The sequence below is a fragment of the Rhinolophus ferrumequinum genome, chromosome 17, assembly GCF_004115265.2.
Source record: "Rhinolophus ferrumequinum isolate MPI-CBG mRhiFer1 chromosome 17, mRhiFer1_v1.p, whole genome shotgun sequence".
Taxonomy (NCBI): domain Eukaryota; kingdom Metazoa; phylum Chordata; class Mammalia; order Chiroptera; family Rhinolophidae; genus Rhinolophus; species Rhinolophus ferrumequinum.
In genome coordinates, this window is record NC_046300.1 from 14,227,800 (window position 1) to 14,252,269 (window position 24,470).

The window sequence follows — 24,470 nt, forward strand, 5'->3', positions numbered from 1 at the left end:
TTGTTTTAAATATGTTGGCTGAAAAAGTTGATGTGCCAGAAGGTAGCCTATACAAATCTCTGTTAACTCTGGTTATATATATTTTTTAATTATTCAAAGGGAGACCCTGCTCATCAATGATCCTCTCCTGTCACTCTCTCTCTGCTCCATCTGTCATCCTCCGTTAGTTGCCAAGACACACCACACTCCATCCCGCGTCCAGACAGTTCTCTGCAATGCTCCCTTTATTTAGATCACGTCTCCCATCTTCCCTGACACCACCTCCACCTCCCATTTCACATGGCTAATTATTACCTATTCTTCAGCTCTCAGCTGAACATCGCTTCCTGAGGGAAGTCTTTGCTAACCCTGCCACATCCATTCTCGCTCAATAAGGTTAGGTTCTCCTGGTACTTGTTCCCACAGCACCTAATACTTCTTCATGGCACTCTACACACTTGTAATTAATTATGAGGTCCACAAGAGCAAGGAACGGACAGTGTGATTCACCAATGTATCGGTGATCGATAAGTATTTGATAAATGGCATTTTAATTTATCAGCTATCTCGAGTTTCCTCCTATTTAAAAAAAATTTAAATTTGTGCTTAGTTCTACCTTTTGTTTTCTAAATATTGCATAATGTATCTCTTCAGTGTAAATGTGTATTCAGTCTATAACTGCAAAAACGAGATTTCATTTTTCTAAAAAAAGATGCAAAATTTTTAATATTTAAAAATTAATACTTAAAAATTTTAGATGTAAGATTATGCTGACTCATAAAAATGTAAATAATTATAAAAAAGAATTATTGCCCGAAACATGTTTGAAAATTATAATTCCAGGAAATATGTTGAGTGCTAGCCTGAAAAAATTGGGCACTGCCCCAGGAAACCTAAGGCAGAAGGGACAGAGAAGTACATCTAAAAGACATTCCACCCAGATACATGTTCTGCCCCTTCTGCAATCAGGACATATACTCACTGAGATAACAACAAGAATTCTTTAAAAAAAAAAAAAAAAAAAAAGGTCATTCTGCTTAAGAGTAGCAGAAAGGATGGGCTGGAATACAAGTATGGATGAAAGAATTAGGCAAACAATTTATTCCTATTCATCAGAGGACTGTTTAGCAAAACATTAAAAACTGTATTACACATTTTTGTAAATTACAATAAAGAAAATTAATATATAGGTGATCAATAACAAAAGATACAGTATTACCTAATATTCCCATATCTGTCCATACTGAAAGAACCATGCTTGACCACCATCTTGAAAGGTGGTTGGTGTTAGCAAGGCTTCCAACCAGCATATGAACAGGGCCTTTAACAAAGCAATCCAGTTTCTCCAGTGTGTCACTAATGGGATTGAAACAAAAAGGTGATTCTGGCTACACTGAAAAGCATCAAATAACAAGGGATTATTATTAATGACTAAAATTTCTCGCGCACCTACACAGTGACGGATGCTTGACAAATGTTATCTCATTTACTCTTCCCCAATACCCTCAAATGCAGAAAGGTATCCCCACTTAACAAACAGGTTCAAAGAATTGAAATAGTTTGCCCAATGACATAGAATTGCTAAGTAGGACAGTTAAGAATTTAATTCTAAAGCCTATACTCTTTACAGCCTGTCTGGGCAAGTAAGGTGTTTGGTAAGGTATGGTACTGAAATTATAAACAAAAATGGATCCTCTTTTCTGTAACCCTACATTCTAAAATGGAAAAATCAGGCTCCCACACAATATACATACGCAAACAAAAACCAAGCAGCATAATGGGAAAGTCGGTGGCTCCATCACTCTCAATGTTGCCACGATTCAAATCCATACATTAGCAAAATGTCTAATTGTCTAATTTACTGTACGGCATGGGCCTTCAGGTAATCGTTACAAAATGTTCAATCTATACATGCCAAGGGTCCACTGTTTGCAATCAGCAATACTTACATTTGATTCTAAGAGCTAAAACAGAAATAACTGCAAATTCACTGCAGGATAAAGCATGTAATTAATTAAGTTAATGTAGGGGACCAAGATTTTCTATGTAACAGTGTAAACTTTCAAGTGTAATTTGAAAGTTTTAAAGGTCTGTAATATTAAACTTGAATTGGAAGCACTAATGTCAAATCATGATTTATTTTTAATATACTGTATTTCCAAGCTCTTTCCACTAGAAGCAATGACAAAGCAGTAGCTATGAGCATCCCAAGCATCCAGGATATGCTTTCTAAATACCATTTCCCAGGAAAAAGACCAAAGTGCCTTAGAATATTGGCTGATTCTGGGTATGGGAAATAGAAGCAATAGAAACATGAGCCAGGAAATCTTGAACCAAAAAACAAGGAAGTTTTCAAAGACTGATGGATTCCTATCAAAAGGACACAAAAGTAAGCTTGAAGGGACTCCTCAAACTGACAAAATTTTGGACAACCTGAGCATCAAAAGAATAGAACACAATTGATCGAAAGACCCTGAATATATAAAAATCCTTGAATCTATATAATGATAGTCAAAAAAATGAAAGCCTTACCCAATGGGGGGGTTGGGCAACCCTCTCATGTGCCACCACTGGATGTGATCATTAAACTCTTTAAAAACTGGTTCTTCAATAAAAGAACCAATTATTTATCCTGCCTTTTCAGTAGGAAATACAATACAGATTAATCAGTGAGCCCCAGTACATAAGGTAAAGTTCCTTTTCTCAGAAGAATGCGTTTATAAATGTAAGAGAAAGGATGCGATAAGAAATATCACCATTCTGCAGCCCCTGACGAAATAATTGATTCAAACAAAGATGGTTAATGGATGCTAAAATCATCAGACAAAAGACTTATGGGGAACTGGATACTCACAGTGCCAAAGTGTCATCTCACAGATTACTTGTAAGCTGCAAAGGGAAGTTAACTTTTCCATGGAGAGGCCTGGCTATCATAATCTTAAGCAATCAAAATTAACACCACCATTAAAGATCCAACCAGATAGCAAATACTGCCTGACATGATGCAATATGAAGTACACAGCATCACCTACAAAATACTCTGTCCAAAAATATTTAAATTAAATCTAATCAAGCCTTTAGTGCTACTTTTCAATTTTCAAGAAACAGAGGAATATAAATCAAGTTAAATATCACCAGGAAGAGATAGGTAGATAAATCCAGATAGTCACCATCAGATCCTTCAGACCAGACCCTGCCACACGTTTATGTCATGGAAAACAGGAAGTGGGAGGGAACAATCCTAGATTCAGAGAAATTTAAGAGGCATGACAACCAAATGCAATGTGTGAAACCTGTCTCAACTCATACAATAGCATTGTTAGCAGATATTATATTCTCAGTATCTCCTCAAATGTAAATGTCTATGAAAACCAAACCAGGAGAGAAAGGACATTTTTATTAACTTTTCAACCCATGGAAATTAACATTTCATTGTACTTTACTCACCTCCACTTAACAGCTTCATGACTAGCCACAGCTCATCTTTTACCACAAAAGATGTGTAGTAAGACACAATGTTAGGATGATGGCACTGACTCATGGCTTGAATTTCTTTCTACAAAGAAGAGAAAAAACGTAACTTATTATATGCAAGCCTAAAACAACACTACAAGTTAGTGAATACAGACTGGGAATCCCAAGACTATGTGACAATCTCTCTGGGCTCTCCAAGGCCTGACCTCTTCAAGAATGGTTAAAACCAAAAACCACTTAGTTTCCCTCCATCCATTCTGACTCGACTCCGTCCTTTCACTACACTAGCAATCTCTGACACCAGAAATATGTACTCTTTTTCACATCTTGGCACAGCACCACAGAGGTCTCCACTGGGACACATATTTTTACTTCAAGGTGCCCTTGAAAAACCATCTTGGGAAATCTGGTTTTACAGTCAGAGAGGATAATTACTAATAAACAGAGGATGGTTTTTCGTTTGTGGTTTTTTTTGTTTTCCCTTCAAAATATTGTTTCATCCCATTTTTGTGAAACAGATTAACAATTCTCATTCTAAACTTCAGAAATATACTGAAGCAGGGCAAGAGCATAAACTAAATCCAAAGTAGAAACCTGAACTAAAATTCTAAGCTTCCACAATTTCAGTTAATGGATTTAAATTAGGTTTGGTATGATACTGCCTTATAAAGCCCTGTGTGAACAGGGCCCTGCTCGCCTTTTTAGTCTCATTCCTACTCCCTCACTTATCCTGCACTCCAACACACCCCAGTCCTATGATCCAGCCACACTAACTTCAACTGAGCCATGTTTCTTCTAACATGGACATTTTACCCTGTTGTTCCCTCTGCCTCAAATACACTTCCCTCATTATTTTGCCTAGCTAAAAAATGCCAGTTCTTTCTTCTGAACTCAGTCAAAACATAAATATTGCCTCCCAGCTCCCCAAGTCGCGTTAAGTGTCCCTTCTCTTAGCTTCCAAGCTCCCTGTGTCTGTCCTTACGTCGTGGCACATACATATTGAATAGTACATTGGGTGCTTATTTGTCTGTGAGCTCAAATGAGAGCTAGACTGAGAGCTCCATGAAGACAACTTAAAAGTGGATTCTTAAACATTGTAGAACTTGTCATACTATACTTTAATCGCCTATTTATTTTTCTACATCCCTCACAAAACTGTAAGCTCGATGAGAGCTGAGACTCTATTTCTGGCACTTATTGTGCCTGGCACACAGTACACCTTTAATAAACACGGGCTGAATAAAATGAAATCGTACAGCACTTTACACTTTTTACTTATTCATATATTTGCTCTATGCCCTTGGTATTTGTTCAGTAAGATCAAGCATGTAAAAGTTACCCATAATCCTTGATTCATAATCTCTGGCTCAATAAACACCAGCTTTCCTTTTCTTATCTTCTCTAATTGAACGTCAATTCCTTTATGGCAACGACCTTGACGTATGCATCACTGCAACCCCCCAAAGTCACCAGCACAGTCATCTGGACGACAAGCTAAGTAAATATGAAGGAAAAGGAAGAAGGAACTAAAGAAAACACCTGCCTGTTGACAGTTACACAGGATTCAAGCAGATATGATATGCACATATGGGAGGGAATACATAGGACAGCACGTACATGCCAAATGAGTAGTCAAGATATTAAATGTTACAAAAATCCATAGGAAAGAACAGTTAAGTAGGCAAGAAGTCTTCACAGAAGAGGTGGGAGCTAGATTTAGTTCTGCTGGATGTGGAGACATTACAGGAGATATGACAAGGTGAAAGGCATATAAAATTACAAAAAAAGATGAAATATGCAAGCGAGATTTTACAACACAGTGAGTAAATCTGTCTAGGTTAAATAGTTCATGCTTTCAGCAGATATTTACTAAGTACCTACTGTGTGCCAGGCACTGTATTAGGTGCTTGACTACAATGGTGAGACCTCATGAAACTTACAGCCTAGTGAAGAAGTTAGACAAATACTAATTTATAACACAGATTGATAAACAGTTTGATAGGGGAAGTACTACCGTGTTTCCCCGAAAATAAGACCTAACCGGAAAATAAGCCCTAGCATGATTTTTCAGGATGACATCCCCTGACCATAAGCCCTAATGCGTCTTTTGGAGCAAAAATTAATATAAGACCCGGTCTTATTTTCGGGGAAACACGGTAGATACTGCATGACCTCATCCACGAGGCAAATTATCCAAAAATAGGACTAATAATCAGGGAAGGCTTCCAATAAGAAGTTGAACTACACGGACACTGAAATAGGAAAGACAAGTAGGTTTTTACCGGATTTTACTGTTCAATTACCTGAGACCATATCCAAAAAGACCTTTAACTATGGACTAGAATTTAGGTTTCATCCTAACAGCAATGGAAAGGTATCAAAGGTTTAACTGTATTTTTTTCATAAAACTCACTCTGGTTGTAACGTAGAAAATAAATGAGAAAAGGCAAGACCAGAGGCAAAGACTGTTTAAGGCTGCTGCCATGACCCGAGTGAGAGACGATAGTGGCCTGAAAAAATGAAAAATAGGTAATTTTTCAGTTTCCATAACTGTACTATGGTTATGTTACTATAAGGAAATGTTGGGTGAACGACATATGGAAACTTTCTCTACTACCGCTTTTGCAACTCTTCTCTAAGTTTAAAACTATCTCAAAATAGAAAGTTTTAAAAAGTGACAATATGAATGAAAAGAAAGGGAGTCAAAAGATAACACTAAATAGGTATAAACAATAGGACTTCGTGACCCATTGGACGGTAAAGGTGAGAGAGAGAGAGATCACACACACATAATGCAACCAGCTGGGGTCAAATTGTCCAAGTTCTTAAATGTTAAGGGTTTTGAGCTTTATCCTAAAAAAGATGCACCACAAGGTGTTTTCTGATAGGAGACTATCAGACAACCATAGAATTCAAAGATAAAAAGTCTGAACTATTCCTTTTCTTCTATTCCTTTAAAGGGGAAGGAGGAGCCTTCCTTTATCTTAATTCCCATTGGAGTTATCTTTTTCCCTTTCCTTTCAAAAAAAATAAATATATATTAATGCTTTGCAAGAGAGGTATATTCATTCTGACTCAAATTTCCCAGCAGCTTCCTCAACACTTATAAGTGAATTCCACCCCTACTAATGAAAGTGCTTTCTTCAAAGTCCTCCATTATCTGCTAATGCCAGCTCTTTTGTTTGGACTTTTCAGTTCCCCATGTGAAGCTTTTTGAAGCAATGTTTTAGTGATGACTTTTCATTTCTTCATGAAACTCACTCATTTTGATTTCCACTATTTACTCCCTGGTTTTCTAATTACTCCAGTGTAAGTAGTTTTCCTCCATTTCACAAAATTCAGTCAGTCCCCAAGTCATGTTCATTCATTCATTCATTTATTCATGTAGCATGAACAAAACAAAGTCCCTGCCCTCATGAAGTGCTTGTCCTAGTACTAACAATTTTTCCATCTATAAAATGTCTAGGGAATCTGTGTCTTCCTTTCCATTATCACTGTTGTTTCTTGAATTTAGAGTCTCCATACCTATTTCAAACTATGGGTTGCAACTCATGAGTCATGAAATAAATTTAGTATATCATGTTAAAAATAAACAAAAGGAAATAGAAAATCAGAGTGCGTTCCACATAATATAACGAAGAACTGTTTTATAAAAGTGTTGTTTCAGTTATATTAATATCTATAAATATATACATGACTATGCTATTTGTTCCTGATTCTAAAACCCTGACTGGCAGGACCTCCATCCCTGCCTGGTCAGTCTCCCTAGTCCTAGTGGCTCAAGACACAAACATGTCCACGAAGGCCTCCAACTTCATAGCTGGGAGCTCTCTTCCCCCCCTTACTTCCATAGTACTTGATACCGTTCCTAGGCATTTGTCAGGCTCTGCCTTGTACAGCAGAGCACCCAGTCTTCAACTATACTGTGAGACTCTTGATAGAAGTAAAAACATTTTAAGCCTCTTAATGTTCCCCTCAGATGCTTGTCCAATGATTCTAGTCCTAGCATCTACTAGAAAAGAGAAAAATTTCAAAATACTGCACTATATGCCTTTCTTAGAGAAAAGCCTGTAATATCTCTGGAGAAGATACATGTGGTAAGATCTGACAGCTGATTTTCCCATCACACTTAGCAAAAGTTGTCAGACAAGAAAACATTGTGACATTACTGCCTCCTCAGTAATAACTGTCACACATGACACACACCTGTAGTTGGTTTACAGCAGTGCTCTCTGGAGAACCCAGAGCACTCTTTTGCACTATAATAAAGATAACTTTGAAAATAAATTTTAAAATCACCACACCAAAAGTTTAGTGTGTTGATCTACTAGATTTTTAAAGGTAAACTTAAGGGCTTCATAGCTCTCAGAAATGGAGCTTTTGGCACTCAGATCTCAGGTCCTGACACCACAAACACCACAAATAAATCAGGTATTATTTATACTCCTGATGTTTCTTCAGGGTTTAGTGAGATCTTACCTGCTTGCTCCCCCAAAAAAGCCAATTATCTTGAACTTTCTTGACTAAAAGTTACTTCCCTCCACCCTTACTCATTTGCCAAATATACAGATAACATAACATTTGTAACATAAAGCTTATTGGAATATATGGCCAAAATTTATGGAGGTCTAATTTTTTTTCTTTTACTAAGCTACATCAAATTTGCATTCCTCTAAAAGTAAGGCCCTAGTGTAATAATACAAATATTACTTTTAAGAATGACAACTATTTGAGATGTTCTTTCTATTTTTGAACTAAGATTATAATCATTTTGTTAGTATTATATGAAGTAGAAAAGACTTAGGCAAAAGACGTGGTTTTTAATCCAGACTCTGTCACTTACCATGTGATCTACTTCCTTCCTGTATAAAATGGGGCTACTACCTATCTCAGAGATGTTTTTGAGGTTAAAGTATACTTAAGTGCCTGGTACTGAAAAGATGTCTGCTCTTATTTTCATGTGAATTTAGTCAAGTTATTTAAACTTCCAGCCTCAGTTTCTTTAGTCACGAAGTAATAAATAAAATTTTCACTCATCTTTACATTATCCTTATGTATTTATGTAAAATAACTGGCAAACAATAGGAATTCATGTTGGGCTTCTCAAATTCCAGTCTTAATGTGGAGGTTAAAAATACTGTTTTTCTTTAATAGACTTAGTTTACAATTCAGACTTGTTTGAAGATCGCTGCAGTTCAAACATCCAAATTGCGCTCTAAGGTACTGCTGGCGTCTGTAAAGCCAGGATCACCAAGCAGGACTGCAATCAGCATCTGCTTACAAGTATGTGCTCTCCCACCAGAGGCAGCTTGAGATCACTCCCGCTACCCACTTCTTCAGCTTCTGCTCCTGCATCGCCAACTCCTGAAGAAACACACTTGTCTCGTCTGCTATGAGTTCAATATGTAATTCTATTACCTGTTTTCCTTTTATTCCAATGATTTCCTAAAACTCAGTACAGACTATACTAGTAATTGAATCCACTCTGGGACACTGGAAAAACTTCTGGACTGTCAGATCATCCCCGTACTGATTCCTACTCTATGACTAGCTGTATATCATCTTAGACACATTACTTAATAAAATAATAATATTAGTTCATTTAGTTCATATTTGCATGGAAGTTTAGTTTTCAAGTACTGTGCCATCTGATCTTTAAGAAAAACTTCATGAGGTACACAAAGAAGAAGTAATATCCATTTTAAACCAAAGAAACTGAGCATTTAAAAAGTTACACGATTTAAAAAACGGTCTTATTTCCCTTGGTAAGTACCTATTACATACTTAAAACTACTCAGGATGTCATGCTGCATAAAAGAAGTACAAAACAATCCCTGTGTGACTAGCTTTTAATGCCACAGAACATCTCTTGCTGCTATTAATCCTCGGGACTCCCTTTCGTCTTCCTTCCCCTGGCCTTTGCAAAAGCCAGTGCTGCGTGGGGTCATTCTCTCATCTTGCATCAGTGGTCAGAATGCAGACTGCACCATGTTCCTAGGAGACCAAAAGCCTTTTAAAGGATATTCCATTTGACCTAGGAATCATAATTGCATGATACTATTTTAAGGAAAGAGAAGTAAGCAAGCATTGTTTATAACAATAAAAAAGAGAAAATAAGGTAATCGTCCAATACCAGAGAATAGGGTAAATGAAGTGTGGTCTACTTATTCAATGGAATACTACACATGTATTTAAAATTATATTAATTCATATTTATAGACACAGAAATAATTCTATGATAAAGTCTTCAATAAAAACAAGTATATGATTATATTATCACAAATACACCAAGATGTTTAAATGTACAGTCAGAAAGATTATATAGCAAGTGTTAATCTCGGAATGAGAGGATTATAACTTTTCTTCGCTCTACTTACCTGGATTTTTATAAATTTTATAATAAGCATTACTATTAACGAAAAAAGTCACAAGCCTTTAAAAACAAACACAAAATCTTCCAGTTATTTCCCACTCTAACATGAATATACATGAGTATATTGCTCCACTTAAGAAATATGAGATGGGGGCGGCCAGATGGCTCAGTTGGTTAGAGCGTGAGCTCTGAACAACAAAGTTGCCAGTTCAATTCCTGCATGGGATGGTGGGCTGTGCCCCCTGCAACTAAAGATTGAAAATGGCAACTGGACTTGGAGCTGAGCTGCGCCCTCCACAACTACATTGAAGGACAACGACTTGGAGCTGATGGGCCCTCGAGAAACACGCTTTCAATATTCCCCAATAAAAAAGAAAAAAAAGAAATATGAGATGTGCATACCAGGAGTTCATCCATGCTAGTTTGACATTTCTCAAGGTTTATCCGTTTGATTGCCACCTTCTCCTTTTTAGGGGCACAATATGCTGCTTGGACCACAGCCGTTGCTCCACTCCCTAAAGAAAAATACATAAATAAATAAATAGATGGACAGATAAAAACATGACATTTCTAATGCCCACACAATTTTAAAAAGAGAAGTTAATCTTTATCGTGTTCCTACATTCAACAACAGATGCAGAGAAACACTGAAAAGCAGGGTGTCAATAAAAATGAAAGCCTCAACCATTTCACAGAATTGCCAATAAATACAACCCCTCCCAAAAAAATCAAAATTACTGAATATGATAGTGTGGGCTCACATTCCTCTGCTCCTCTCCTCTAAATACAACTAAAAGCCTGGAAATAATTCAAAAGACAATCATAAAATGACTCTGAGAGGTAGAAAGAAGATGAACTGGCTAGATCTTCCCAGTATGAGTGAGGAAAGGCATGACTGTGAGTTGACCAGGTTTTCCTTTCATCTCCCACATATCATGAGTGGGCCCCAGAGGAGCCTGCAACCTGGAACCACCATCAGGGACAGACAGACAGACAAACAAATAAATGAGAAAGCACTGTTTTCTGGCCAAAGGATTGTGAAGAGGGCCGCTCAGCAGAGACCTAGAGGGGAGACAGATTCCCCAATCCCTACCCAGGACAGTGGGGGACCCAATGTACTGGCAGGGTCTTCACCCTACACCAGACAGCAGCAGGCCACATCCACCACAGGGGCAACTAGGTCCCTGTCCCACACCTGGGCAATGTCCACCCAACTGCCCTTAGCAGCAGCAGCAGCAGCAGAACTGGGGACCCACACCACACCCACCAGTCAGCCCAGTAACACCGGTACAGATCAAACAGGAGCTCCTCTGGAGCCAGAAGAATAAAGCAGAAGAAATAAAGCAGAAGACACTAGCACTGCAAGAGCTTGGAACACTAAATTACCATAGGAATTACACAGCTCACAAAAGTAGGCCAGGGCCTACACACTAAACCTAAATAGAGGAACTGCCTACTAAAACAGAAGATTTAAATAGGATCAAGAGTCTCCTAACATTAGTATCCTAAATGTCTATGATACAGTAAAAAATAATAGTAACCACATGTCATATTCCAAGAACCAGGATGTCAACACCAAAATGAATCACATGCTGGAGGATTTTAAAGCAGCCATTATAAAAATGCTTCAACAATTAAGAATTTTAATAAAATAATTAAAAATCTTAGTACAGAAATAGAAGTTATTAAAAAAAAATGTACCAAATGAAAATTACATAACTGAAACATACAATTTCCAAAATAAAAAATTTGCTGAACTTAAGGACAAGATCAATAGTTTACTCAATCTAAACAACAGAGAGAAAACAGACTGAAAAAAAGAAGAGCCTCAAGGAACAATGAAATAAAATACCTAAAGTCCATGTGGTAGGTAGAATAACGCCCCCCCCAAAGACATCCATATCCTAATCCTTGCAACCTATGAACGTCACCTTATATGGCAAAAGACTTTGCACATGTTATTAAGTTGAATAAAGGATGGGAAGATTGTCCTGGGTTATCTGGGTGGGTCCAATGTAATTACAAGGGTCTTTATAAAAGGAAGGCAGAAGGGTCAGAGGAGATGAGACAATGAATGAAAGCAGGTCAGTGATAAGAGCCCTAAGCCAAGGAGCAAGTAATGACTGACACGATATGCAGCAACACAGGTGAACCTTGAAAACATTATGCTATCTGAAAAAAATTCCAAAGACACCCTATTGTATGACTCTGTATGAAACGTCCAGAATAGGCCTATCTATAGAGACAGAATATAGCTTCGGAGTTGCCAGGGGCTGGGAGAAGGGGAGAATGGGAAGTTACTGCTTGAAGGGTACAGGCTTTCTTTCTGGGGTGATGAAAATACACTGGAATTAGTGGCGATAGTTCCAAAACACTGTGAATATACTAAAAACCAATGAATTGTATGGTTCATTTTAAAATGGTCAATTTTATTTTATGTGACTTTTATCTCAATTTAAAAATGATAAGGGAATACTACAAGCTACTTAAGCTCAAATTCAACAATTTAGGAAAAAATGAAGCAATTCTTTGAAAGCAACTACCAAAATTTAGCCAAGATGAAGCAGATAACCTGAATAATTCTGTAACTATTAAACAAATCACATTTGTAATTTAAAAGTTATCCAAAAAATCGCCAGACACAGATAGTTTCAATGGAGAATTTTACCAAGTATTTTTAAAAAAATAAGTAATAGCCATTTTACACAGTTTTCCAGAAATGGAAGAAGCAGAACACTTCCCAACTCATTTTATGAAGCCAGTATTACCAAGACCAAAACCAGACAGAGACATCACAAAAATACTACAGACCAGTATCTCTCATGTACTTAGCTGCAAAATCCTTAACAAAATATTAGCACATCGAATCCAGCATTAGATGGATAATACACCACAACCAGGTAATATGTCTTCTAGGTAAACAAGGCTGGTGCAATATATTTTTTTTTAAAATCAAAATCAATGTAATATGCTGTATCAACAGGCTAAGGAATTAAAATCATATAATCGCATCAATAGACACAGAAAAACTTTTTTTTAAACTTTTATTTATTTAAGTGTGTTTTTCCAGGACCCATCAGCTCCAAGTCAAGTAGTTGTGTCAATCTAGTTATGGAGGGCGCAGCTCACACTGGCCCATGCGGGGATACAACTGGTGTTAACGAGCATCGTGCTCTAACCAACTGAGCTAACTGGCCGCCCCCATAAAAACTTTCTATAAATCTAATACCATTCATGATAAAAAGCTCTCAGCAAATTAGGAATAGAGGGGAACTTCTTTAACTTCATAAAGGACATTTATCCATAAAAAACCTCACAGTTAGCAACATATTTAATGGAGAAAGAATAAATGCTTTCCCTCTAAGATTGGGGAATAGATAAGGATGTCTATTTCATCATACTTATTCAACATAGTACTTGAAGTCCTATCCATCACAATAAAACAATAAAAAGAAATAAAAGGCATATGGATGGGGAAAGAATAAAACTGCCCCTATTTGTAGATGATGTCATTGTCTATAAAGAAAATCCCAAGGAATCTACAAGAAAAGCTCCTAGAACAAGAGAGTTTAGCAAGATTGCAAGATATAAGATCAACACACAAAAACCAATTGCATTTCTATAGACTAACACAAACAAGTCAAAACCGAACTTATAAAACACAATACCATTTACAAGTGCTCCCACGACATGATTATTTAGGTATGAGTCCAATAAAATACAAGCAGGATCTATATGCTGAAAACTACAAAATACCAATGAAAGAAAGTAAAAAAAGGCCTAAATAATTGGACAGACATACCATGTTCATGGATTTTTAAAAACTAAACATAGTAAAGATGTCAATACTCCTCAAATTGACTATATATAGGTTTAATGCAATTCCAATCAAAATCCCAACAAAGTATTTTATACACATAGACAAGCTTATTCCAAAGTTTGTATAAAAAAGGAAGGCACTAGAATAGCTAACATAATAGTGAAGATAAACAAAGCTGAAGGACTCATACTACCCAATCTCAAGACTTATTATATAGCGTAACAAGACAGTATAGTATTGGCAGAGGGAGACACACACACACACACACACACACCCCAGAACAAAGAACCCAGAAATAGATTCGCAGCAATGTGCCCCATTGATTTTTAACAAAAGTACAAAAGCAGTTCAGTAGAGATGGGATAACCTATCAGAATAGGTGAAAAAAAAAATTTAAATAACACACCAAATGCTGGTGGAAATATAAAAATTGGTATAGTCACTCTGGAAAATAGTTTGGCTATTTCTTTTAAAACTGAAAATGGACTTGTACTATTCAGCATTTTTATGCTTGGGTATTTACCCCAGTGAAATAAAAATATATAGTAACACAGAAATTTGAATATAAATATTCATAGCAGCTTTATTTATAATAGCCCCAAATTGGAAACTACCCAAATATCTTTCAACAGATGAATGGTTCAACGAACTCGGGTATATCCATATGGAGGAATACTACTTAGCAACAAAAATAAACAAACCACTGATATGCACAATTACTTGAAGAACCTCATGGGCAGTATGCTGAGTAAAAAAAGCCAATCTCAAAAAGTTACATGTTTTATGACCTCATTTACGTAACACTCTTGAAATAGCAAAAATAATAGACACGGAGAACAGATTAGTGGTTGCCAGGGATTAAGGATGTGGAGAGAGGGGTTAAGTACGGCTTAAAGGGACTATGACGGAATTTAGAGTGGGATACAGTTGTGTACGTTGAGTTTAGGGGGAGCTACACGTAATAAAACTGCATAGAACTATACACACATGCACACAAATAAGTACAGTACACATATAACCAGCAAAATCTGAATTCTGTGGATTGTTTTAAAAAAGTGCCTAGGCCTCAATTCATCCCCTACCATTAAAATAATCTTCAAACACCATTTGCACAATGTCACTCCTCAGATCACTAAAGCACAGCAGCTATTTGATACTGTGATACTTGAAACTGAACACGTTAACTAATTTTCCATACTCCAGATGCAATTTATTTTATCCCCATCTCCATGTCTTTGTGCAAGCCATTCACCCTGCTTTCTACACATTAATCCATACCTCCCCTTCCTTTCAAAGCCCAACTCAAAACTCACCTAACTTTGGGAAACACCATGGAAAACACACTTAGATTCAAACTTAAGCTCCACTGCTATTAACAGGGTAAGTCTTCATTTCCAGACTATGTGCCTAGATATAGTAACGCTCAACGTCACTAATATTTGTTTATTCACACATTATTTTACTGTTAGATATTTAAACTGTTAAAAGACACTGCCATGTCTCCTCAAGTATTTGGCATAATGTAGGTTTATTACGCTTCTAAAGTACTTCATTCTTTACCAAAATACATGAGGACAAATTATCCCCACCAACTCACCACCTCTACCCATTCCATTAAAACTGTAGTTTTTTCCAACGTTTTAATCACTGGTATTACCACAGACTAAACGTTCTCCTGTAAAAATACTCAGCCTTGGGTAGAGATGAATTGTAAACACCACAAAAAAGAAAAAATGTGCAATCATTAAATTCTTCCCCCTTTCCTCTCCATTCTCTCATCCATCCTCTTCCCAAATACAAAGTAATTTCACCAAAGTGTTGGCAAACAGAGCAAGGGAGAAGAAAAAGTGCTATATGTATTGTACTGTAATTATGTTAAGAAAAAGCAACTTCGGGCAGGCCCAGTGGCTCAGGTGGTTGGAGTACCATGCTCCTAACACTGAGGTCGCCGGTTCGATTCCCACATGGGCCAGTGAGCTGCGCCCTCTACAGCTAAGATTGTGAACAACAGCTCTCCCTGGAGCTGGGCTGCCGTGAGCAGCCGGAGTTTGGTGTGAGCTGCCGTGTGCTGGCGTGGGCTGCTGTGTGCTGCCGCGGGCTACTGTGTGCCACCATGAGCAGCCAGTGGTCAGCATGAATGGCCAGCAGCCAGCACGAGTAGCTGGCAGCCAGCGTGAGTGGCCGGCAGCCAGCGTGAGCTGCTGTGTCCTGCTGTGTGCTGCCGTGGGCTACTGTGTCGCCATGAGTGGCCGGTGGCCAGCATGAGTGGCCAGCAGCCAGCAGGAGTGGGCGGCAGCCATCGTGAGCTGCTGTGTGCTGCCATGGGCTGCTATGTGCTGCCGTGGGCTACCATGTGCCGCCATGAGTGGCCGGTGGCCAGCATGAGCAGCCGGCAGCCAGCGAGAGCTGTCGCGAGCTGCTATGAGCGGCCGACCAACGACTGGCGACCGACGGCTTCAGCCGGGGGAGCGCAAGGCTCATAATAGCAGCATGGGCCAGTGTGTCCATACCAACTGTGTCCTATACAACTAGACTGAGAAACAACAGTTTGAACCGGAGTGGGGAGGGGGAAAGAGAAAGAAGGGGGGGAAGAAAAAGAAAAAGCAACTTCGATCAGAGTGCTTCCTGTAAAATGCAACATGCTTTCAATACTCTGGGGGAAATATTACCTACACACTCTCATACACAACATTCACTTTAGAGAACACTTACTTTAATAAGACCCTGTCTCAGCCTGTGAAAGAACTAATTAAATCTACTAAAAGAAGTATATGGCAGTATAACATCTAGGACTTTAAAACTTAAATTTCAAAAAGGAAAAAAGCAAAGAGCAAAATACTCTATTAGGATATACATATATGTTAAGTTTTCTGAAAGGATACACAGAAACTATTGTTTCCTCATTTTGGCTGTCTCTGTATTTGTTTCTATGTATTAGGTAGATCTGCTACATCTCCCAGTCTTGGCAGAGTGGCCTTATGTTGTCCTTATCCTGTGGGGCCCAGTGTTGCAGTCTCCATGGTCACCTGAGCTGTATGTTCCAGGAGTGACCCTTGTGTGGGTTGTGTGTGCTCTCCTGTTGTAGTTGAGCCTTGCCTGCTGTTGGCATGTCAGTGGGTGGGACTGACCCTCAGGCTTACTGGCTGTGAGGATTGGCCACGACCACAGTGTACAAGCTGCTCTGCTAGGGCTGACCACACAGAGTGGAATTCACTCGAGTGGGTTCTGGTGCCTGTGGAGGCCACCCTTTGGGCGTGCCACTTGTGGGGCTAATTGAGTGCTTTCTGTTGTGGTTTAAAGCTGGCGACTGGGTGTGCTGGTTCTGGGGCATCTTGGGAGGGGCTCTTGTGCAGGTAAAGGTCAACCAATGCCTATGACTGGTCCAGGGCTACCTGGTAGGAGCTATAAAGCGATCCACAGTTGGTCTGTGCTGCCTGTGCTGGACCTGGAGATGTGTAGGAGGGGCCATGCTGGGAACCAAGGCCAGCCATCACCAGTACCGGGCCAGAGGCAGCTTAGCAAAAGGCCCAGGGCATGCTGAGGCCTGTGCCACCTGCCAGCTGCCCATAAGGTTCAGTTACTGAAAGAACCTCAGGTTGTACAGGAATTGGGTGGGGCAGGGTCTCAGGGAGTTATCAACATGGGGTAAGTGGTGTTCATGGGGTTAATGGAGATTAAGGTTTGACCCCAGTTCTGAGCCCGGGGCCACTCTGCAAAAATCTCAGAGCACACTGTAGCCAGCCACCATCAGCCTGGGATCCATGGACCCACAAGAGTTGTCCAAAAAAAGCTGCAGTGCGGACAAACATACTGCCTACCAGTTGCAAAAAAAGCCTCTGGCCTTGTGCAAATTCAGTGTGGCAGAGTCCCAGCAAGTCACCATAACAGAGTGAACAGAGCTCACCAAACAAATGAAAATTCAGATTTGGCTGTGTAGGGAGAGGGCTCAACATGAAAAAGATGATGTCTGCCCACCGGCTACACGGGAGGACTCAACACAGGGACAATGGTGGTTTCCCCCCAGCCCTTGCTCTGAAGCCACACAGCTCAGTCACTTCACATGTCTTTGGCACCTCCTGAGCTGTAGTCCCTACAAGGCAGCCCAGGATGAGTGCCTGGGTGGGAGACAGCCTGTGCACAGGCCCTTTAAGAGGACACCTGGGTTTCCAGCCACCTTCCATTTCACCTGGACAAAAGAAATCCCCACAGATTTTTAGTCAGATGCCATGGGGCTCCTCTTCCCAGCACTGGTGCTCCCAGCTACAGAGCCTGGCGTGGGGCGAGGAACCCTCGCTCTTCAGGAAGGACCTCTGCAGCTGAGATATGTCTCCAGATTCTCAAACGCCACACGTGGATGTGGGACCAGCCCGTTTTGCATCTCCACCCCTCCTACCAGTCTAAAGGTGGTTTCTTCTTTATATCCTTATTGTAAGACTTCTGTTCAGCTAGTCTTCAGATGGTTCTCTAGGTTAACTGTTCTATAATTAGTTGCAATTTTAATGTGGTCACAGGAGGAGGCAAGCACAGCATTTACCTACTCTGCCACCTTGACCAGAACTCAGGATACAGAGAAACTATTAAGAAAGTTAACTGGGAATGGAAAAGGAACATTTTATCATCAGAAAAAGACAAAAGAAAAAGGAATAAAGTACTGATAGATGTCACAACATTGATGAGCCTTGAAAATATGCTATGTAAATATACCAGACACAAAAGGCCATAGATAGTATAATTCCATTTACATGAAATATCCAGAATAGGCAAATCCATAGAGACAGAAAGCAGATTAGTGGTGGCCGGGGACGAGAGTAAAGGGAGAATGAGGTGTGCTGCTAATGGATATGGAGTTGCTTTCTGGAACTATGAGAATGTTCTGGAATTAGTGGTGATGGTTGCATAGCTATATGAATATAATGAATTGTACACTTTAAAAGGGATAATTTTATGGTACGTGAATCTCAATAAAGCTGCTATTAAAAAATCTCTTCAAGTACGCCACCAAATTTCTATTAATGTGCTACAAACATCAAAAATTGAAAACAATTAACAAATATAACTATATCATTCAACAGAATTGTGTGAAGCACACATACACTACCATAGTCAACACTGACATGGACAGATCCAAATCATAATTATAACAAACTAAGTGAAAACTTGTGCACAAATTTCACGTAATGTAAAATTCAAAATAAAATCTAATATTCAAGAACACATTTACCATTCAATGACATCATCCAACAGTGTACTTGAACTATTTTGACACTGGTTTAGGTGCACTAACATTGCTTGATAAAAATGATCCAGTAGGCTACTATGGAGATAGTTTGCAGTTTGTCTGCTTCTTGGCTGAGCTCTCTCTATTCAGTATATGAGTAGAGGTCAAAGTTCGGCAGAATGTTAGTACTTACCATTGTTTCCTCCCACTCCCATCCCTTCCTCTCTTAATTCCTGCTGTGTGTAAACTCAGAAGAAAACTTATCAATTCTCTCTCTTGGCTTCAGTGAGAGGCCACTGCCCTACTCTGTGAAACACCAGAGAGCATGGAAGCTAATCAGGCAGGTCACATATCTGTCTGGCTAAGATGAGACAGGCATCTCAAGTCACAGAAGAGTAATGTGGCCTCCACAGGGTACCTTTGGTCCCAGATAACAGACATCTTCTAATATGTAAATATGGTCCCTTTATCATTTTAATTTTCACAAATGTACTGTCTAGTGGTATTCTTTTTAACTAGGATTAATTCTCAAACAAGTTATTCTACCCCCAGGTAATTCAAAATTATTTCTCTCATACACTTAAAATCTGAAATACCATCTTTAAACATACTAATGGCATGTCCTACAGAAACCAAAACCACGCTGTGGTTAAAAATATAGATAGGGAATATCTGATTTTAAGTTTAGTTGTTATCAATTCCTAGTCATCATTAAACACAGAATTAATTTCACTATAATAATGAAACACTAAACCTAGGTATTACCAATCATAATTGTTTATATACTAACGTACCTTTTTTTCACTGAAAGATTCACTCACTTAATAAATCTCACTAGGAGCAAGATATTAAATCCTGCTGTAATTTAACAAATGGCCAAAAGAAGTTGCTAAACGTTTCCCACACCTGATGATAAAGAGATGTGTAGGCTCCAGTTCTTCAACAATCACTTTCATTGACTGCCATATGATCTTCCCAAAACAAATACCAAAACATTGTTCAGCAATCACAAATATTTTAAGGTACTAACATAAAGGATTATGGTGATGCAGTAAAAACTCCCTACTTTCAATACCACTAATTCAGAACAGTCAATGACGTTCTGTCATCTCAAAAAATTTTTCTTAACAGAAAATACAAACTACTCATGTAAATATGAGGATAGGGAAGAATATCTTAAAATGTATAATGATTTTAACTACTCATCAATTTTTACAAGAATTTTAAAACATACGATTAGAGATACAAATTTTAAAACATTTCATCTCTTCAGGTGGAATTTTTCAAACTACAAGTCAACTTACTGAGCTTCACCATCATTTTTCTTAAATAGAATAAAAAAGAAAACATCAGTCTGCATTGCACATAGTAAAGAAAATGCTATTTTGTAAAACTTTTATTTCAGTACAAACACACATGCGAATGTATAAAGGTACTCTTAGAAATGACTTAGTCTCTAATGACCTGCTGCTCTACTGCTCTAATGACCTCTACTAGGCATTAGTCTAATATGAATACTACTACAATGGAAAAAGTAAAACAATTTCCAATAAAACAGCCTAATCCAAACTGTCACCATATTACACCGTGCTGCATCTCAATGCACCATCCCCTACGTCCCCACTTCTTCACTCTTCTTCTGTCCTCTCCTAGTTAGTTCTTAACTTCAGTCTTACTGTACATTACACACCAGAATGGATTTATGTGCAAAAACATGAGTGAACTATCTCCTAAAGTCCTTCAAACTGGCTAACTTCATCTCTTGAGACAGAAAAGGAGCTACTCAAAGACATGAGGACTAAAAAAACGTTCAGAGTATCTCTCTCCACTTTACTGGACTCAAAAATTTAAGAGAAAGTAACAAATGCATATTATTCTGTAAGGAGAAAAATAAATCAAGTGAACCTAATCAGTTGTACATATTTCCCCAAAAATTTTGGCCAGCCATCACTGTAGCAGATGTACGTTCTAAAAATTTTGTTTTTAAGTATTCTGTAGTAAGGTTTTGCATTCACTAAAGAACTAGCCCAGACGGTTCATTCTGAAAGATGACTAAGGCATTGTCACCTGAACCATGGAAAATACAGGAACTTACAATTTTGCAAACACTTCTCTAAATAAGGTCTCTTGTCAGAGTCACGCTGAAAAGTAAAGCTCCTAGAACTGGTGAAACAGATGTAAGAATAGTCAAAAAATCATGCCATTCTCTCCACACAAAGATGAAAATAAAGACACCCTACCATATGCTTTGAGTAATTATTCAAGCAGCCTGATGGTTTTGCAATGAGTCATCCCTCCCTCCTGTTCACTCTGGTGATCTCTCATCTGAACGGATGCTAACTCTTACATCCTTCTGGATGCTCCAGCCAAAAACCTTCTAATCTTTTCTCATATAATCCTAAGGGCAGAACTCTAACTTCAAAATATGTTATATCCAGCATCTGACTGCTTCTCACTACTTCCACTGCTCCCTCTCTCCCCTGGAAAACCTCTCCTTCCACCATTGCACCACTTACAAAACTATTCTCCACTCCAAAACTATTCTCCAGCCCAAATTCTCCTTTTCAAAGTAAGTCAGGTCGTATCAATCCTCTGCTCAAAACCGGCAATTATTTTTCCATCTTACTCAAAGCAAAAGCCACCCACAAAAGTACCCAGAATGACTGCCAAGGCTTCACACGATCTGCCGGTCAGGACCACTTCAGATCGCTCACCTGCCCACCTCTCCATTCTGTCTCACTCTGCTCCAGCCACTCTCAGTTCCTTGACGCTTAGTCACGCCAGCATGCTTCTACTTCAAGGCTTTGCTCCTGCAGTTTCTCTGCTTGGAACACACTTCCTGCAGATAACCACAGCATTCACTTCTTCACCTCCATCAGGTTTTCCCTTAAATGTCACCTTCTTAGGGACGCTTTCACTGACCTACTTAAAACTCACCTCTATCCCCAATCCCCAACCCCTTTCCCTGCTTCATTTTTGTCCTTCAACACCACTAGATTATAAATTCCAAAAAAGCAGGGATTTCTGTCTGCTTCACTGCTGTATCTCTAGCATTCAGAACAGTGCCTGACACATAAGAGGAATTCACAAATATCTGTTGAATAGATTAATCAATAAAGTACTGGCATGTATTGTCAAGAAAAAAATGACTCTCTTGGGGCAGAACAAACACAAAACAGGCCAGTTTTCATGGGCATTACCTCACAATTACCACGATGAACATGAATTTTTATTGAACACTTTCTCTGTGTACCAAGTACTATGCTGAGCACTTTCTATACTTGCTTTTCTTTTTCCCGTTTAATCCTCACAATAATCCCATGAGTTAGGTATTAGTGATCTTACAAAGCAGTACAAGAAAAGCAATGGAAGCAAAAGTGAGACTTATGAGAGGCAGAGTGGGGTCCAGAAACCAGAACTACATGATGGTTCAACACCACGCTCTTAATTGGTAGGCAGCTGCCTCTTTAAATTAAAGCTAACATTTATTAACTGATTACTATGTGTCAGGTTAAATTATTTACTTGCGATGTCTTATTTAACTACTTTAATTAAAAAGAAAAAATGAGGCCAACATTTTTAGTTGCCTATCCAACATACAATTTTCCCTTCTCCTTTAATAAAAGAAACTTTGACCTGCTTTGTTGGAAGTAATCATGTGCCCAGCTGAAAAGCTTAATTTCACAGCCTCCCGTGCAAATGGCCAAATTACACACTTCCAATAAAATAGACATGGAAGTCACTGAGTAAGGCTTCCAGGAAAGAAAGTCCTTTGAAAGGGAGCCAAATGAGTTGTCACGTGCCTTTGTCCCTTTGCCATATTCTTCCGGCTTGGAACACAAGCACGAGGCGAGGAGTGGAACAATTCTCTTGCCACTATGAGAGTCACATGCTCAGTGCGGTGGAGTGAAAAACGGGCAGCCTGGGTGCCCGATGGTAGCTAGGCTGCCACTCCAGTTTTCTTGTTATATAAAGAAGGAAAAAGTATTTTATTAAGCTACTATTATTTGTTTCCCACTACATGAAGCTAAACGCAATCCCTATTTGCTACAACTTTATAAGGTTGTGGGTCTCAAACTGGCCTTAATGAAAATGTCACCACAGCTAAGTCTTTCAATCAGGGGAAGAAAATACACTAACCATTAAGCATCACTCTACTGATACAGCATTATGTCTTTCACATTTATGGAGGGGCTAGATAGAGGTAGGATCCTAGGATCTGCATTTGGAAACCACTACTTTAGACATCAAAATGTGTGGCTAGTGAACAACTAATGAAAATAAAAAAGGAGAGGGGAAAGTAGAGAATCAAGCTAGTGGGTTGCCTTCACCAAAGTTTCAAAGCTGGGTGAATCATACCTTACTAAAAACAGATCTTAAAGAATGATTTTCTAAACCTAGTCTGAGGTAAACAGTAAATGTTTATCAAGACTTTTCAAGATGCATTCCAATAAAAGCCACATGGCATAGCCCTGGACAGACTGGTTTCCCACTTTGCCATCATATTGTATTACTGGCAATAATATCATGGGTGGCAGGGCCTTATACAGTTGTACTACCATGTCCAACACAAATCCTTAGATCCATCAAAACATGAATGAGATCTGGAAGTAAGAAAAAAAGATGCAATGATGTTGCACTAAGCATTAAAACAGGTTCAAAATATTTAAGTGTTACAAGATTTCAAACTGAATACTATTTCATGACAATACCAAAAATTAGGAAATGTAAGGACAAGGAGAAAGAGAAAAGAGTCAGAGATAATAACAGCAATCATTTTACGAAGCATTCAATACAAGCTAAACACTTTCCACAAACAATTACACTTAATCTCCAAACAGCCCCACTAACATGGGCACCATTATCCCTCTTTAGAGGCAAAAGGCTAACTCTAAAACCAGTTGTATAAATTGCCCAAGATCACATACATAGGTGGTAAGAGGTAAAGCCAGGTTTTGAATCCAGTCAGTCTAACCCTCAAGCCCATACTCTTACAGTTGCTTCAACACATGTCAAATATAGTACAACACTGGGTCAGAAATTCTAATACAATAATAGAGGTTAGGAAGGAGCTCAAAAACACTGAAAAGATGAATGATTTATAGTGAGAATAATACTAACATTTTCTAGAAGTAATTATACTTAGAGAACTTCAAATCTTGCCAAAGCATAATTGTTATAATACAAGTCTTTAAAAGGAAGTCCTTTGAATTCCCAATCTGTATGCTTTTATTATATTCAAGGAAGGAAATTTTCTTTCCTCTAATAGGATTTTGCCAGAAAAAAAGTTCACAAAACAGAATATAAGAAATTAACCCCCCGAATATTATAGTGCTAAGTAGCATGTGTGGAAAAAACTTACAGCTCAAACAAATATGCTGTGATGAGAAAGAACATACATTATAGCATGTCCTTAAAATACAATCCTTTGACAACAGAAAATTCAAATGATCCCTGAAACCTTTTTTTCTGGACTCGATCATTTGTTCCCTGAAAAAAATTTAGTGTAACCTGAAGAAATCGAAAGATTTATTTTGAAGACTACAACTGATTACAGAATACTGTATTCCAAACATTTCAGTATGGAAGCAAAGTTAGAATAAGAA

General features: G+C 38.5%; 1 protein-coding gene across 2 annotated transcripts in view; it reads right to left on the minus strand.

Annotated features, from left to right (window-relative positions):
- Positions 1 to 24,470, minus strand: part of OXSR1 (oxidative stress responsive kinase 1) — an 82,033-nt gene that overhangs the window by 53,100 nt on the left and 4,463 nt on the right. The window contains exons 2-3 of one of the 2 annotated variants that reach the window (XM_033132565.1): positions 10,229 to 10,341; positions 3,427 to 3,535 (exon numbers count right to left, since the gene is read on the minus strand). In XM_033132565.1, coding sequence (XP_032988456.1) covers positions 3,427 to 3,535; positions 10,229 to 10,341 — 222 coding nt within the window. Of the gene's footprint in view, positions 1 to 3,426; positions 3,536 to 5,866; positions 5,889 to 10,228; positions 10,342 to 24,470 lie in introns of those variants that run through there. The other variant, XM_033132566.1, reaches the window with a different exon arrangement.